Here is a 15,748-nt window from a genome sequence, read left to right on the forward strand (position 1 = left end):
ACCCATTTACCTCTCTCACCAAGTTTTATCTTTCTTCCTCATATACATACAACTACACATATTTGCTTGGCTTTTTGTTGATTGATCGGCCAAATGGGTTTGATGGGATCTACGTTCTCAATAATGGTGGGGATTCTATGTGGGGTTTATATAGCTCAGAACTACAACATCCCCAACATCAGGAAGCTAGCCAATTCTGGCTTTACGATGGCCAAGCACGTCGAGGAAACCTATCGCAAGCCCAAGACCAAGACCAAGACAGAGGATGAAGAAGGTCTGAATTAGAATCGTTTTGCAAGGCCAAGATCACCATGCACCATGCAAATTTATTCATAAATCTACCCATCTTCTCGTGATGCAAATATATATGATCAAGGTCTCCTTGAATTATATTTATAGGTTAGGTATAGGCCGTCTGCATATGTCAGTATGTGTGTGGTTGTAGTATATAAATATGTGTGTGCGCGTGTGTGTGTGTGAATTGGTTTAAATGTTCTGGTCTTTGATTACTTAGTTCAAGTTTAGTGTTTTTGGGTATATATTTTGTGTTATTTTTCTTGACATCTTGTGTTGTGTTGGGAATATGAAGGTTATGATCTCCATGATTCGCAACTTGGATTATTAATTTTCGTTTAAGAACCTATGTGATCTGAGAGTTTAGGCCCTTTTGGTCTTTGGTCTTTTGGATGCATTTGCCCCTTTGCCATAATTGTTTGCGTTTGAGACAATTGTTTCTCCTTCCATTTACAAACAAGAGTAGCTCATTATTTTTTTTCTCAGAAAATGGCATGACCAACAAGTCTATTTTTACAGAAAATAAGTAGCAATAATTATCCAATTTTCTTGTATCTATTTTAATATGAAATAATCATTTTCATAGAAAATAAGTGACAATAACTGTACAATTTTCTTATAGTGCAAACTTGCTACAAAAGTCCTAAACTCTACATATTTCACGGTTTCTTTCATTTTTTATTTATCTTCTGATGAATAATTACGATTAGTAAACTATAATTTGATCTTTCATCACTAAATTTGCATTAAGCAACCGATGACTCACTATACCTTGTGCCTTGCAATAAGATTACTTCAATCGTCTAATGATTTATACAAGTCTCAAATAATATTTCGCGTTTTCATAAAACAGTAGATCCATTATGAAAAAGTATAAAATAGATTACTTTTTTAATGAGATTCACTTTTTAACAAATGGTTACATAAAATTTGTACAATTTAATTACTCAAATACTTTAATTAATAGCTTTAGATAATTATTTTTTTTAGACATAAGAGTTATCCCACTAAATTGATGGATATAAATTTTAAAGAAAAATAGAGACATACAATATCGATGCTATTTAAAAATTATACATAAACATCCAATATCATGTCAATTTCTATTGGTATTAAACTGTACAGTCGATTAGCATCGACTGTCCGGACCACTACTATGTATTTTCAAGTTAACGATAAGAAAATATTTTATCTTATTTTATTATTATAATTTTTTAAAATTTTTTTATTAAATATAATAAATAATTTAATTTTTTTAATTTTAAAATAATATTGTAATAAATTTTACTCAACTTTCGTCTCAAACTATGTCATTTAACGTGACTCTACAACCGCAGCTAATAACAGTGGAAAAAAAAAAGTAATGTTCTATCTTTTTGTATATTGCAAAATCCCAATGAAAGAACAATCCTTAAAAGTAGCAGTGATCGGAGCTGGCATGGCCGGCCTACTCGCCGCTCGTGAGCTTAAAAGAGAAGGCCACCGGGTCATCGTCTTCGAGAAAACAAGTAGGCTCGGTGGCACCTGGGTCTATGACCCACGTGTAGAAACCGATCCATTGGGTCTTGACCCGTCCCGCAAGATTGTCCATAGCAGCATGTACAGCTCGCTACGGGTCAACCTTCCGAGGCGGCTCATGGGCTTCTTGGATTACCCGTTTCTGAAAAAACAGGATGGGGACACAAGGGAGTTTCCGGGTCATCGGGAGGTGCTCCGGTACCTGGAAGATTTCGCCCGAGATTTCTGGTTGGTTGAGTTGATACGCTTCGAGCACGAAGTGGTCCGAGTTGAACGAGTTAATGGAGTGAGTCACGAGTGGATCGTTGAGTGGAGGACTCGGGAAGGTGAGTCAGAAGAAGAGGAGGTGTTTGAAGCCGTGATTGTATGTAATGGTCATCACACAGAACCAAGAATCGCTGAATTTCCAGGTTTGTCCCAACTTGTCTCCTGGAAATGGAACTGTTTGTTGTTATTTATCTCTTTTCCTTTCTCAAGTGGGGAGCATTTTAATGTTATTCGTACGGGAAAGAAGGCATTTTGATGCTGTATATCAAGGAGCTTGATTTCACGTTACACTTAGTACAGCTCAATGATGTTGGATAGCTTTTCATTCCTAATCCCGAAATTATCATCAACCATTCTCCAATGTGCCGGCAATTTTTCATTTTCTTTTTCCTACTTAAATAGCATTGATTACTTTGGGATTGCCCAAAGTTGACAAAGGGGTTTTGCAGAAGTGAAGCACAAGTTGGATGTCTCCAGAAATATATAGAAGTTATGTGGTTAAAAAATGCACCGATTTTGCTGATTAATAGTTGCTTAATCTTTTCTTCTCTTGGGGGCACTAGTTGCTTAATCTCAAATACAAGAATGCAGGTCAAGAAAAAGAAAAATACAAGAATGCCGGAATTCTCTCTCTCTCTCTCTCTCTCAAAGAATTTATACCGTGTTAATTATTTGCAATTCTCAATTTTTCTCAAGCTAAGTATAAAAACAATGTGGCACACTGGCATATATAATCACCATGTGGTAGTATCTATTTCTCTGTTAATAACAAAAAGGATTTTTTTTTTTAATAAGTAATAAAAAAAAAGGATTTTATAGAGTTTCTTGCTCTTGCATGTTTTGTTGCAGATTGTAATTCTTTACTTTTCCTTTTTATCCATTTTCATTACCCTAGCCAGTTTTGTACTATGCGACAGGCATGGATACTTGGCCAGGAGTGCAAATACACAGCCACAACTACCGGACTCCTGAACCATTTAAAAATAAAGTATGTAAATGTCAGCTTTTGCTTATTTCCCATCATCACCAATTTCCTACATTTAAAACATCTAGTTTACTGCTATATATCGCTGATAATGCAATGAACTTTGTTAAACCAAAAAAAAAGGCCAATGGAAGAATGATTTATAAGCTGTTTTTACTCATAAAAAATGATTTATAAACTATTTTACAGAACAGGGTTCAGGTATGGTTTTGGTCCTCACCCTTAAAGATGTTTATTGGGCATCACCAGCGTGCAAACTGATGCATGCTAGGGGGCCTGATTAAATCATGCTGCAAACTTGCTGGTAACTATATTTTGTGAAGAGTCGAAATTGACAGTCTTCTCTTAGTCTCTTCACAACTTCTTGCACATTGCTTTCCATGACTTGCTTAAACTGAAACTGTCTTCTCTTAATATTTCATGAATTCCCGTTGTGGCAACTTGCTTCCGGTGCTTTTCTTAAGATTCTACGATCACGGTTGACAGATTGTTGTGCTAATTGGAAATGGACCTAGTGCACATGACATCTTGAGAGAGATTTCCTCTGTTGCAAAAGAAGTTCATCAAGCCCTACGAGCCTCAGATGTGCATTTCAAAAAGTTGGAAAATCGCAATAATATCTGGCAACATCCAGTGGTATTGTATTCTCTATACTAGAAAATGATTGTTTCTAACAGCTTTGACATCGAAAAGTTTGAAATTGATTAGTTGCTCCCCTAATGGGATCTTCTGCAGATAGAACGCACTGATGAAGATGGTAAAGTAATATTCCAAGATGGATCATTTGTCTGTGCAGATATCATCATCCACTGTACTGGGTAATGCAATAAAAGTTAGTTTGCTTTGTTTTTAGTATCTTATTGGGTATATTAACTACTTTTGTTTGTATATAGCTGAATGACTATTTCAAAAAATTCAATCTCTCCTGTTTGATGTAGTTGAATAATATTCTCCTTCTGCAGGTACAAGTACCATTTCCCATTCTTAAGAACAAATGGAATAGTGAACGTGGATGACAACTGTGTTGGTCCCCTGTACAAACATGTTTTTCCGCCATACTTGGCTCCTTGGCTTTCTTTTGTTGGACTACCTTACAGGGTAATGCTCTTATTCATCATGAATTTGAAAATGAGCGTTCTAAAAAAGACAAATAAGTTATTGAAGCATCGTTGGTTTGGCATGGTGAGATGAACTAGTCACGTAGATTTCTCTCTTTTAAGTAACTTTTACCAATTTCTGATCAAACATTCATGCAAAGTAATTGGTTCTGGTAGTCTCCAAGTCCACTTGGTCAAAATGATGAAAATTGGCATTCAAACTTTTCTTTTGGTATTCCATCGTATCTACACTAGCAATTTCTCGGCTGTCAAAGCATCAAATTCTATTTTCTTGTTTAGATGATGTGATCTACTTTTTCAATAGCACTCTTTTAGTGCACATAACATCTCTCTTTGGGTATACTCAATAATAGTTCTTATTGTTTCATCTGTTAGGCTAAGTATTATAATTTGATGTGCCACCAGGCTGTTCCCACGTTAATAATTGAGTTACAGTCCCGTTGGTTGGCAAAAGTTTTATCTGGCAAGTTGGCACTTCCATGTGAAGAAGAGATGGCATCATCTGTGGAAGAACTCTACCAGCACATGAACGAGAGTGGAAGGCCTAAGCATCACACTCATCAGTTGCAGCAGAACAAGGTTTGACAGTGCTATAGTCAGTAACTCTCTCTCTCTCTCTATCTCTCACTCACATGCACGCTCATCGTATTGACTTTTGTTTCTTTGGTGTCAGTTTGATTATGAAAATTGGTTGGTCAATCAATTGGGATTACCACCCCTGGAGGACTGGAGAGAGCAGTTGTATTTCTATGCGTTGAAGAAGATTCCCTCAGATGCTGGTGATGATTATAGGGACTGGGACACATGGGATATCAACCAGTGGATACAAGAATAATGCAATGTGCTAAATGCCGAATACTTTGTAAAATATAATGAGACGGTGGTTTATATTATTATATTAAGAGGTGTAATATCTGTAACTTCACAATTTAAAAAGATGGGTCGAGTTACCAGTCTCTGGCTGTTGTACTGTAATAATTACATTCTATGGCAACTACAACAATTTTTTTACTCGAGAGGACTATCTAAAGTTATATTCTTGTTTGTTCTACCACCCGGAAAGCCAAAAATAATATATTTTAAAAAAATATTTGGATGTAAATTACAATAACTATGGTGAAAAAAGGTATAATGAAAGAGAAATAGCAGAAGCTGAAATAAATTAAGAGGTTCGAGAACGAAGTTAGGTCAGAGAATGATGGGAAAAAAAATCGAGGATGCCATTTTATAATGGAAGGTCCAAGTTGTCAAAGAGTGTCTAAATCTCACAATTTGGTCGATCAAGTTGCTAGAAATATGGTGTTTATGCCTATGCCCTCTCAACCCATCATATTTTGTAGCCATTGAAATAACATCTCGACGTGACAGGAATAACTGAGTTGGAAGGCTATGTTAAAAGATGCTGGTACAATGATGGCGAGAAGAATAATCACATCAACATGTATTAAGGATAAGGATTTTTTTATTTTTTTTCCATCTGTGTTGCTGAAGGATGTGAGACCATTATCTTGTGGCTACCACGGGATGACCTGATATGTGGATGCTTGAAGGTTTTGTTTCTAACTTTTGCTTCAGCATGTCTGTATATGTGTCTCACATGTAAGTTTCCTACTTCATAACCTGAGCCTTAGTACACAGATTTTTGAAGCCTGGCACTTGGATTGATCACATGCAGTTGGACATCGGGGTAAATTCTGTATAGCTGACATAAGATTGTGGGGTTCTCTCCTTACGCATAAACTGAGTTTTTAAAAAGATCACAAGCAATTATGAAGCTTGGAACTTTAAATCAGTAAGGTTATAGCCTTACAAGCTAGAGAGATCCAAAGCCTCTGCAAAAACCATATTCGACCAAGGAAACAGGAAACAGATCTGGCAGATCGGATGATTTATTGCAGTCCCAACTTTTTGAACGTACCCCTATTGGTTAAGAATGAATTTCCTATCACTTCCAAAAGGTAACCATTAAACTAAAACGTTTCATTTAATAGATAAGCATGTTTGTCTAGATAGAGAGACTCAGGAGGTAAGAACCATATTACAAGAATTTTAAAAAGCTTTCCAGCTGAAAAACAGACCATGAATGAGATGCAACGGATTCATTCACCTTTTTTGTATCATGGTAAATAACAATGAGCAAATACATTTATAGTTATACCCAACCAAACATTTAGTTCTGCAACAAACCGGGCCATGGCCCATCTAATAACCACCTATGAAACAGAAAGTTGTCTTGAGACTTCGATAAATCAATCATACATAATATCATAATGTCAAAATAAAATAGGAAGAGGCTACAAGTTCCAGTACACACTAAACAGGTCTTGGGAAGATTAGAAGCATCAATGATTTGATTCCATACCCAGTGCAGGTCCGATGTTTACCTGACCAAGTAGCCAAACAGGATGCTAAGGAAACCAACCAGCACCACATGTAAGAATGAGAAACCACCAGCACCACTTTTGTTAATTTCTTTCTTCAGTAGATCCTGTCAAATGTGGTTATGACATTATGACAATGCATAGCAAGTATGAACCACAATTTTATTGAGAAGACAGAAAAGCTGGATGTAGGAAAGTGATGTAATGCATAACCAATTCATCACAGAGAATTTCCTTTTCATTTTCCTGATACATTAACTTTTCAACCAAGGATGCAAGTTGCACTTGCAAGTCCCAGGCCAGAAAAGGTGTGTTGAAGAGTTCAGACAGAAAATACCCAAAACAGGGTAACCCACATGAGTATAATCATTGACATAAATATTTACATTTCTTAAGGAACTAGAGTTTCCTTATACACATAACAATCAAATCCAAGATGTGAGAGTACAGTTCATCCCAAGCCCATCCCTCGACTACTACACTGTACCCTGACTGGTAATTAAACGTGTTTTAGCAATCTCACTAAAAATGTGTTTACATTAACATTACATGGCCATATCAAGTCAGGGAACAACCTAGAGGTCAAGGGATAGGCTCAGGATGGACTGTACACTAGCCATCCTGGATTTGATTTCGTCCTAAAAGTTCTACTGAATTACCTGATAAACAGTTTTGATTAGTGGGTCATGTATCTGGTGTTTACTCCCCAAGGCCGGGTCCAATAGGCCCTGCCTAGGTGAGGTTCCATGTCATCAAAAAACTTATTTTTAGCTAAGTGAAATAGGACCTTCAAATGAAACAATTCATGCAGGAACACATAACAAAACAAATAACATAGACCAAATCATATTCAACACAAGCAATACAAATCTAAACTACTAGGAGAACTGCAGGAGTGAAGAGATAATTGATAATGTACAACACCCAAACAAAATCAATACCAGTTCCCCATGTAGATTCTGATTTTGTTGCAATGCAGAAGTTTTCTCCTCAGTCAACCTGGAAATTATTGACCAAGCCTGAAGAAAAAAGATGCATGTCATTTTCATGAAATGACAATCAAGAACCGGAAAATAACAAACAGGTGTTTATAAAAACTGTTAACAAAAAAAAAAAAGAGGTCATAGAGGTACATCAATAAATGGGCCAAGATAAGAGCAAGGTTTCTAAATCACCAAGGTACACCTCTGACCTCATACTTAAATTACTTTATTAAAGTCATAAAGTCCCTCCAATGCTTGAGGCCTGGTTGAAAATATCCCATGAAGTGGATGACACCCAGAGAGACAGACCAGGCTACCACCTTCAATATTTCACAGGAGATGCCTTTCCCAGCGCAACTAAGATAAAAAGAGCCTGGTTGAAGAAGTATAGTTTCCTAGAATAGCTCCAAACCACAATAACAAATCTTTTACAAAAAAGTCACCAAATCAATTGCAATAGATGGGTGAAGGTTCCAATACCCACCCGCTAGGTCCTAAGTTCCAAAGCAAAATTTCTGTTTATGCTGGACCAGGCACAAATGCAATGTTAAATGGTAGTCACAATCAGCAATCATCACAATTTTGCATTCGAATGAAGTGCCCCACTCAAATCAGTCCTGCCACAGTACTACCTAGAGGCTTACACATTTTCACGACGTTGTCCCCTATGACTCAGATGAAATTAGGAGACATAAACATCTTATTAATATAAGGACACCTAGTACCACCATTTACTACCCTTATAATGCTAGCTTCTTGCCACTTTGTCTCGACATCTAAGGACATTCTACAATGAACCTCAAGAAAGTATCAAGCAGACAACATGTCTGCCCTGGAGGATGATAGCTATCAACAAATGGTTATGTATTTGCAATACCAATTAAGTAACAACCAACCATGGTGAAAGGAAAATATAACTGAAGCGTTAACAGAATTAAACAAAAACACTTATAAACTATTACAATGAAATGTACAGTAGTCATTCAGTATGACAATAATTTGTCACAAGAGGGTAGAGGGACATTTCACCTCTGAAGTCTTCTCTTTAGGATCCTCTAAAGATCCTGATACCTGAGTTTACAACATTTAAAAACATACCAAACCAAAAGAAAACCAAATTGGCTGTCAGTATCTCCATCAAAACTCTTGGAATATTTTTGAGAAGAATGTAAAGGGAAACAAAAGGAATAAATTTCAATAAGGCAGAACGAAAACACTTACAGCATCAAACAATAACCGATTTTGATGCCCATTCTCAAGCACTGATGATCTGGGAGGAGAACCTTCTTCAGATTCTTCAGGGACAGGTGAAGGGGGATTTGCTGGAATGTAAATGACCCTCAACTTAAGCTCTTCCACAACCTTACCATCCTCTTTGTTAAACTAAAAAACCAGCACACTTCATCTGAGTCCATGAAAGAAAAAACTCAAAACACAGAACAGCCATAAAGAAGGGAGCGGGGAAGCGATTGCACCATTTCCTGGGTAATGTCTTTTGTGGTTGCACCATCCAGTGCAACAACACTTTGAAGTAGAAATTTGTCCTTGCACTGCAAATCAGGGGGTGCCTCTTTTGGAGCTTGCATTGTAACTTCCAGAATACATGCCAAGAAAATTAGATGGATAGAGACAAGTTACAATTCTTAGAATCTAGCGATAAGATTTTCAAAATTCAAATTTGAGCAATATATTTTGTAAACAGACATAAGCATTTACGTACCCACACATATTCTCAATTCTAAGAGGAAAAACTATGACACATAATAAACAAATTTTTTTAAAAATGGCATAAAGGCCACTAACTAAAGTTACAAGTAAGTATTTACCGGTAACATTGCATGTGGTTCGAGGCAAAAGGACACCAACATTGGGACGGACACAATATTTTTTGGCGTTGGTTGTTTTAACCTAATCAATAGCAGGAAGTAAATTAAACATAATAACTTGACGGTATATCATAGATAAACCAGATAAATAAACACTGATGAAAATTCAGAATGAAACTACCTTGAATGCCACGTATTTATCTGTTTTATTGGTCAATTGTAAAGAACAAGAACTCTGTTTCTTCAATTCAACTTCACCATCACGTGTCAACCAAAAAAGAAGAAGACCCAAAATCAGAAACAATTTAAACAAACACATTACATAGTCTCAAAGAGTAAAACTGACATCACAAACAACTGGACCAAGCAGTAAACATAAATAGCATAATGCCTACGGATACCGAAAGAAAACTAAAACCACTATTTTAGCTCAATTCAGGTTACTAGAAATATTTTAAAAACAAGTGTTTTATTCTATTTTCCTCAATTTTCTCTCCAAACAAAGCCAGGACGACGAAACCGACCAGAAGCACGTCGCTCATCAATTAAGTATATAAGCTCGCATGAGGATGAAAAACACCGCAAATTATACAATTCTTGATTTTATCTTCACCCTCCATATTTCTTGGCAACAAACCAAGCAGAGAAATAGGGTAAATAGGAGTACTGAGAAACAGTGGCAAAATACGCCCCGTCGAACAATTTGCCAAATGAGCAAAAAACATGACATTTAAGTTTTCTGTCATATTTTCTAGATTTTCTATGGGACAAAAAAAGTAGACTGATATAAAAGAAATTGAGCAAAAGAAAAAACAAACACTTACATTGGAATTTGAGTTCTGAAGGGTGAATGTTTATAAGATCCCCAGAACCCATGGCTATGAATCCGAAAAGGAACTATATTTACTTATCCCAGACAGAATCTTGAAACTAAAAAGATTTTGTAAGAACGAGATATGGAGGTTTCGGAGAACGAGAATGAGATGTATGATCGGTCGAGCACAAACGAATAGTAGAAAACAGTTCTCGTGATTTCAAAATTAAAGAGAGAACATCACAAGACCCTGATTTTTGGAGTGTTCCAATTGTGCGAAATAATGGACCCATGTGCGTTAATCGGACGGTGGTGCATTGGCTGTCACCAAGACTTCGAACAGAGATTTTTTATTGACGAAAAGGGACCTAAGATTTTCAAATTTATTATAAGATGTGAGATGAGGAGAGGTGTTGAAGAAGGGCAGAATGGTAAAAAACTGAAATCAGCAGAAAGTTCTTAATTGTGGCATGTTGTGGACGCGAGGCCCGACCGGACAATGACAACTGGGAGCATCTTTGAAAAGTCACCTGCATCATCATGTGGACATGAGAAGCATAATATAACGTTGTTTTCATGAAAAATACAAGTTATAGTATTTACTCGACGCAAAAATTCTCAAAATATATTAGGGTATGCACGCAGGACATGTCTTTGAAAAATACAAGTGCATGTTCTGTCTATGTGTTTCTTGAGTATTGACCACTTCACATTGACAAAAACAACACATTATGTAACTATGTTCCAATGTTCTCTATCATCCTGACGTGTTTATGAAAACCAAAATGATGAATACACGGAGACTGGATCATGTATATGAGATGGGCGAGCAATTGCGAAACTAGCAATTTTTTTTTTTTTTTATTATAAGGTAATTTTACATAAATAAACTTACAAATTAACGTGATATATTAAATTTTAAAATTTATTTATTATAAAATAAATATAACAGATCACATAAAATTATTTTAATTTATAATTTTATTTTTATAAAATATTTACGGTGATAGAACTAGTTGCTTTATAGAGAGAAGGGAAAAAGAAGGGAAACAAAATATAAGAGAAGAAGTAATAAAAGTAATAATAATTAATTATCATCATTAGTTTATTATATATTGCTTTTAAATTTATTAATAAGAGGTAAACTCTTTGATCGTATTGATTAATCTATTTCATATAAAAGAAAAATTCTATAAACTATACTACCAAGCATGCATAGATCCAATATTACTGATGTTAAATCATTCACTTGGATCACTTCTCAACCAACTAATTTTAAATGTCTTAGTTAGACATTAATTATTATATGGACTTAGAGAGATCATGATCATCTCACGTAAGATTTTAATGGGAGAAAACAAAGAAAAAAACATTACCTCTTCTCTCTCTACAATGATCCCAATTAAGTAGACTCTAGTGGCCTCCTAAATCTAATTACCCTACTGATAACAACATTTTACTGACCCAAAAAATTATACCACAGGATCATATCTCATGCTTGATCTTCTGCCTCGTTCTTTCTTTTCTTGTACTTAGTGGTTTTGTCTTTTCGTAGTTGGTGACACGACATATGGTCGTTAAATGTGCATGCATTTAAATGATCCCAATTATTATTACATGGTCCCCCATCTTGTGTGTGACCTGAATATACCTCTAATAATAACCATATACGTACTACCCAGCTAGTTGTGATGAGTGATCGATGACATTCTAAGAACTGCAATATTTTTGCAGACACCATGTTGCATGAAAGGATCGAAATCAGGCTGGCTATATATGCATATAAAACTACACTAAATACAACATGCATCTACTGTCTGGCAAAAGACACCAACAAAAGCCATTATGGTACCTGATACGAAGCAGATAGCGAGGCCATATAATGCCAAAATTCTTGTCCTTTTTTTTTTTTAATTTAGTTTTGTTGCAGTTCATGAAGAAATGAGCAATTACAACGAGAGAGAGAGAGAGAGAGAGAGAGACGAAGGGAGCAACAGGAGGCCATTCTTGTGGCTTTTGATCATACTGCATGTAGTAGTACTTCACAACAATACGAAACCTTTCTTCAAAATTCTGTACAAGACAAAAAGGACATGAGCCAGGTAATGGATCATCAACGCAATGGAAAAAATAAAAACAAAATACTAGTTTGCTGGCTAAAGACGAGGGCCACTTGTTTTTCTTTTTTCTAGCTTTTTCCTTAATAAACGGTCGAGAATTTCAGATATGGGGATCAGAGAATCTTTCCTCTGTCATTGGATATCATTTATGTGTTGTGTTTTGGATAAAAATCCATTGGATTAGATTGTGAACTGCTAATCCAATGGATTTTTGAGATGAGGACCCATTATTACAACATCTACATAAAATCCCTTGAGATGATCAGTATATCTTAAATGTTCCAATTTATGTGTTTGGAACAATAATTACACGAATAAACAAAACAAAAAACAAAAGGTAAAAATTATATACAAAGATAAATTTCGAAGTACTAAAGATGTCTAATCCCAACACATTAGAAAACAAAGTTCATACAGGGAGAGAGATCTCTAAGGACAAAAAGTGGCCAACTTTGAAATAAAAAGACGAATTATGTTATTATTGATACTAGTCAAAGTCTTCACTCTTCACTTCTCAAATGTAGAGACATTGGGAGGAAAAACAGTAAGTAAATAATTGGCAAAACCATTGCTTTCAAAATTGTTGTCACCATCCTGTCCTAGGGAAGAAGGAAATTTAAATAAAACAAAAGAGGATACGCTGTCGGTTTTGCCATTCTAGGACCCTCCATTGAAAATTGGATGGTTGCCATATTCCACTCTTTCAAATTGCATTGGTTCCTCCTTGAACCCACCACCACCAACCCTTAATTTGTATTGAAAATGTGGTTCCCCTCCTATTAATTGCTCCATCTTTCTAAAACTTAAATCGGAGAACGAACCGAAGTAGACCTAGACCGGCTGGTGTATATATACATCAATGTCGTCAAGTGTGTATATATATATAAGTTGCACCCTCAAGAAAGACCCAAAATCAGAGTTAGGCAATACTAGAATTCTTTAAACAAATTATATAAACCCCAAGAAAATAGAAAATATATAACAGGAAACTTTTGTCTGTATTGTGAATCTATAAAAGGCCCAAAAAAAGAACCAATCCATCCACCACCTAGAGAAGAGAAAGTTCTTCAACAAAACTGGGAGAGTTTTCCTTATATCCTGAAATTAGTCTAAAGGAAACAAATAAAAGCTACCAAATTATTCATCCCAAACCCTCCCTAAATCTTAAATCTTTCCCATTCCATATCGGCGGCTAAATTCAATAAAGCGGAGATCTTTGTGGAGTCCCTTTTCTCCGGTTCATCAAACTGGCCGAAATTTCGGATACGGGTGAAGATACAGGTCGACATGCCGCCCGATATACAGACAGGTTACTCCTCTTCTTCCTCACTATCTCGGTTGTGGCAGTGCTACCGAGCGTCTTGCAGTCCACCCCACCATATCCGCCCGATCCAGACGAGGTACGGCTCGAACCGGCCGGTTCAAGAACCGATTCAGGCGTCATCGTCATCGAACCGTCGTCTAAACCAGCTGCGGGTAAGGACAAGGACTTGAAGTCAGAGAGGTACTCCGAAACACCACCTTTCGTTCTAATGAGATAATCAATCTGTAACAAAGAAAAGGAAACAGTACGTAAGAAATGAGGGAGAACCAGGCGAGAATTAAAAATAGAAATGGGTGTAAGGGAATTGAGGAAGAGCGAGACTTGTGCAGGAGCCAGAAGAGAACAAATGGAAAACCGCATACGTTTCGTCGTTGTACACGAGAGACAGACACAGAACAAAGTTGGAAAATTGATGTGGAAAAAAGTGAAAGAACTCAGAAAGAGTACGAGTTGAGAAGGTGGAGGGAAGGTGGAGTAGAAAAATAAGTGTAAGAGAATTTGGGTATAGGGTAAAAAGGACCTTGCAGGAGAGGGAGCAGAAGAGGTATGGGTCCTGCAGGCTTCTGTCACAGGAACTGCAAAAGTTGCCGGAGCCCCTGAAGTTCCTTGTCTGTGGCCTTTGGTGCAAAAACACTACCTTTGCACTGTTGGTTGTGTATGACTGTAGAAAGAGAAGGTGAGACTAATCAAATTAATAATAAAAAAATATAAACAACAAAAAATGACTATGCAGTAATCATTCAACTTCAGTATTCTTCATTTCTCATGGTAATTAACTGCAGTAATCATTCAACTTCAGTATTCTTCATTTCTCATGGTAATTAACTCTTCTGTTCCTTTAAAACCTTTTCCACAAGGGCGTTATCCATAAATTTCCCGGTATGCAAAGGAAAAAAAGGAAGGAAAGGTCAAAATTGGAACAAGCATGAGGAACTCATCAAGGGGTTCCGCTAATCTTCAATCTTCTAACTTCAAGTTCAACAAAGTCCTACTCTGAGAAACCCAACAAGGAAAAGAAGAAAAAGAAGAAAAAGAAGACACCTGAATTAACTCCGTGTTTATTATTTCTTTAATACATAAAAAAACGTGGTTCTTTTGCGTTCCGTCTTCATTTTTAGGTTCTACAACGCAATGTTCGCCTGTAGAGGATGAGATGACAGTTTCAATAATTTACTTACTTGAACAAAGGCACAGTCCATCAACTTCGCAGCATCATCCAACCTTATAACATCGTGATATACATACCTTCTAATCTGAAACCGCCAGCATTTCAATTCAACATTAAACGAAGGTAACGAACTAAAAAGAAGTTTTCAAAAGGAAAACTTTGAAAGGAGATTGTAAGGGTTGAATTTTGAAAGCAGAAACCTGCAAGAGTCGGTGAGAACAGTGAGGGGACAGGCAGTGAGGGCAGAGACTGGTGCAACAGTCAAGGCAATAGACGTTTTTCTCATTCTTTTTGGACTCTTCGTGAATTATGCATGCGTTGTAGAACTTCTCTGTTAGAAGGACTTCAAGCCACCGAGGTAGAAGATGGGAAGCAATAAGCTGAGAAAACCAGAAGCATAACAAATTAAACTAAGCTACCAATATTCTGAAGAATAAGGGAGAAATATAACAGCAAACGAGATAGAAATCCTTACCACCATGTTTTCTTTAATTTTGCTATTGGTTTTGATTTTAATGAGTGAAGAGTGAGAGTTTCACGGTCAGGGTTTCATTTCATGAAGATATTGATCTACACCCATTGAGAAAGAGAGAGAGAGAGAGAGAGAGAGAGATGAGCAGGAAAAGGGCAACGGCGCCTGGCGATTGACACAAGTATTACTGTTACCAATGAAAGCGCAGTAGAGAGAGAGAGAGAGAGAGAGAGAGAAGGGTTGGCCTCATTTAAAAGAAGAGAAGGAGTGGGACACTATCATACAATTTACACTAACTTATAGTGCAAGGATTAGAAGATAAACAATAAAAAAAAGTAGAGATAACAAATTTAATTGAAACTCAAATTGATATGTAAATACTTTTCCCTTCCCAATTGCTGTTTACAAAAAGCCCACGTCCCAAGAACCCTAAAACTCTAACCAAATGGTTCTTTATGAATGGCTGGGTAGATGGGTC

At 36.4% G+C, this 15,748-nt stretch overlaps 3 protein-coding genes across 6 annotated transcripts; 1 reads left to right on the forward strand and 2 right to left on the reverse strand.

Annotated features, from left to right (window-relative positions):
* Window positions 1–1,607: 1,607 nt before the first annotated feature.
* On the forward strand, window positions 1,608–5,198 carry LOC122292303 (flavin-containing monooxygenase FMO GS-OX5-like). 4 transcript variants are annotated; one of them, XM_043100570.1, is made up of 7 exons: window positions 1,608–2,222; window positions 2,979–3,067; window positions 3,551–3,700; window positions 3,800–3,882; window positions 4,027–4,162; window positions 4,558–4,777; window positions 4,856–4,999. In XM_043100570.1, the coding sequence occupies exons 1-6, from the start codon at window positions 1,658–1,660 to the stop codon at window positions 4,765–4,767; spliced, it is 1,233 nt and encodes a 410-aa protein (XP_042956504.1). In that variant the 5' UTR covers window positions 1,608–1,657; the 3' UTR covers window positions 4,768–4,777; window positions 4,856–4,999. The 4 variants fall into 4 exon arrangements, with proteins under 4 accessions (XP_042956504.1, XP_042956501.1, XP_042956502.1 ...); XM_043100567.1 differs by having other exon boundaries at window positions 1,611–2,222; window positions 4,558–4,761; window positions 4,856–5,198; XM_043100568.1 differs by having other exon boundaries at window positions 1,612–2,222; window positions 2,997–3,067; window positions 4,558–4,761; window positions 4,856–5,198.
* Window positions 5,199–6,266: 1,068 nt separating this feature from the next.
* On the reverse strand, window positions 6,267–10,451 carry LOC122292304 (vesicle-associated protein 1-3-like). Its single transcript, XM_043100572.1, has 8 exons — window positions 10,197–10,451; window positions 9,554–9,624; window positions 9,373–9,454; window positions 9,022–9,137; window positions 8,768–8,929; window positions 8,576–8,617; window positions 7,505–7,582; window positions 6,267–6,670 (listed from the first exon to the last, which is right to left on the reverse strand). Exons 1-8 carry the CDS (start codon window positions 10,246–10,248, stop codon window positions 6,563–6,565), a joined length of 711 nt encoding a protein of 236 aa, XP_042956506.1. The 5' UTR covers window positions 10,249–10,451; the 3' UTR covers window positions 6,267–6,562.
* Window positions 10,452–13,259: 2,808 nt separating this feature from the next.
* On the reverse strand, window positions 13,260–15,546 carry LOC122291393 (protein RGF1 INDUCIBLE TRANSCRIPTION FACTOR 1-like). Its single transcript, XM_043099086.1, has 5 exons — window positions 15,274–15,546; window positions 14,999–15,178; window positions 14,809–14,883; window positions 14,151–14,291; window positions 13,260–13,852 (listed from the first exon to the last, which is right to left on the reverse strand). Exons 1-5 carry the CDS (start codon window positions 15,277–15,279, stop codon window positions 13,505–13,507), a joined length of 750 nt encoding a protein of 249 aa, XP_042955020.1. The 5' UTR covers window positions 15,280–15,546; the 3' UTR covers window positions 13,260–13,504.
* Window positions 15,547–15,748: the final 202 nt, after the last annotated feature.

Source organism: Carya illinoinensis, chromosome 13, assembly GCF_018687715.1.
Source record: "Carya illinoinensis cultivar Pawnee chromosome 13, C.illinoinensisPawnee_v1, whole genome shotgun sequence".
In the NCBI taxonomy this organism is placed as follows: Eukaryota; Viridiplantae; Streptophyta; class Magnoliopsida; order Fagales; family Juglandaceae; genus Carya; species Carya illinoinensis.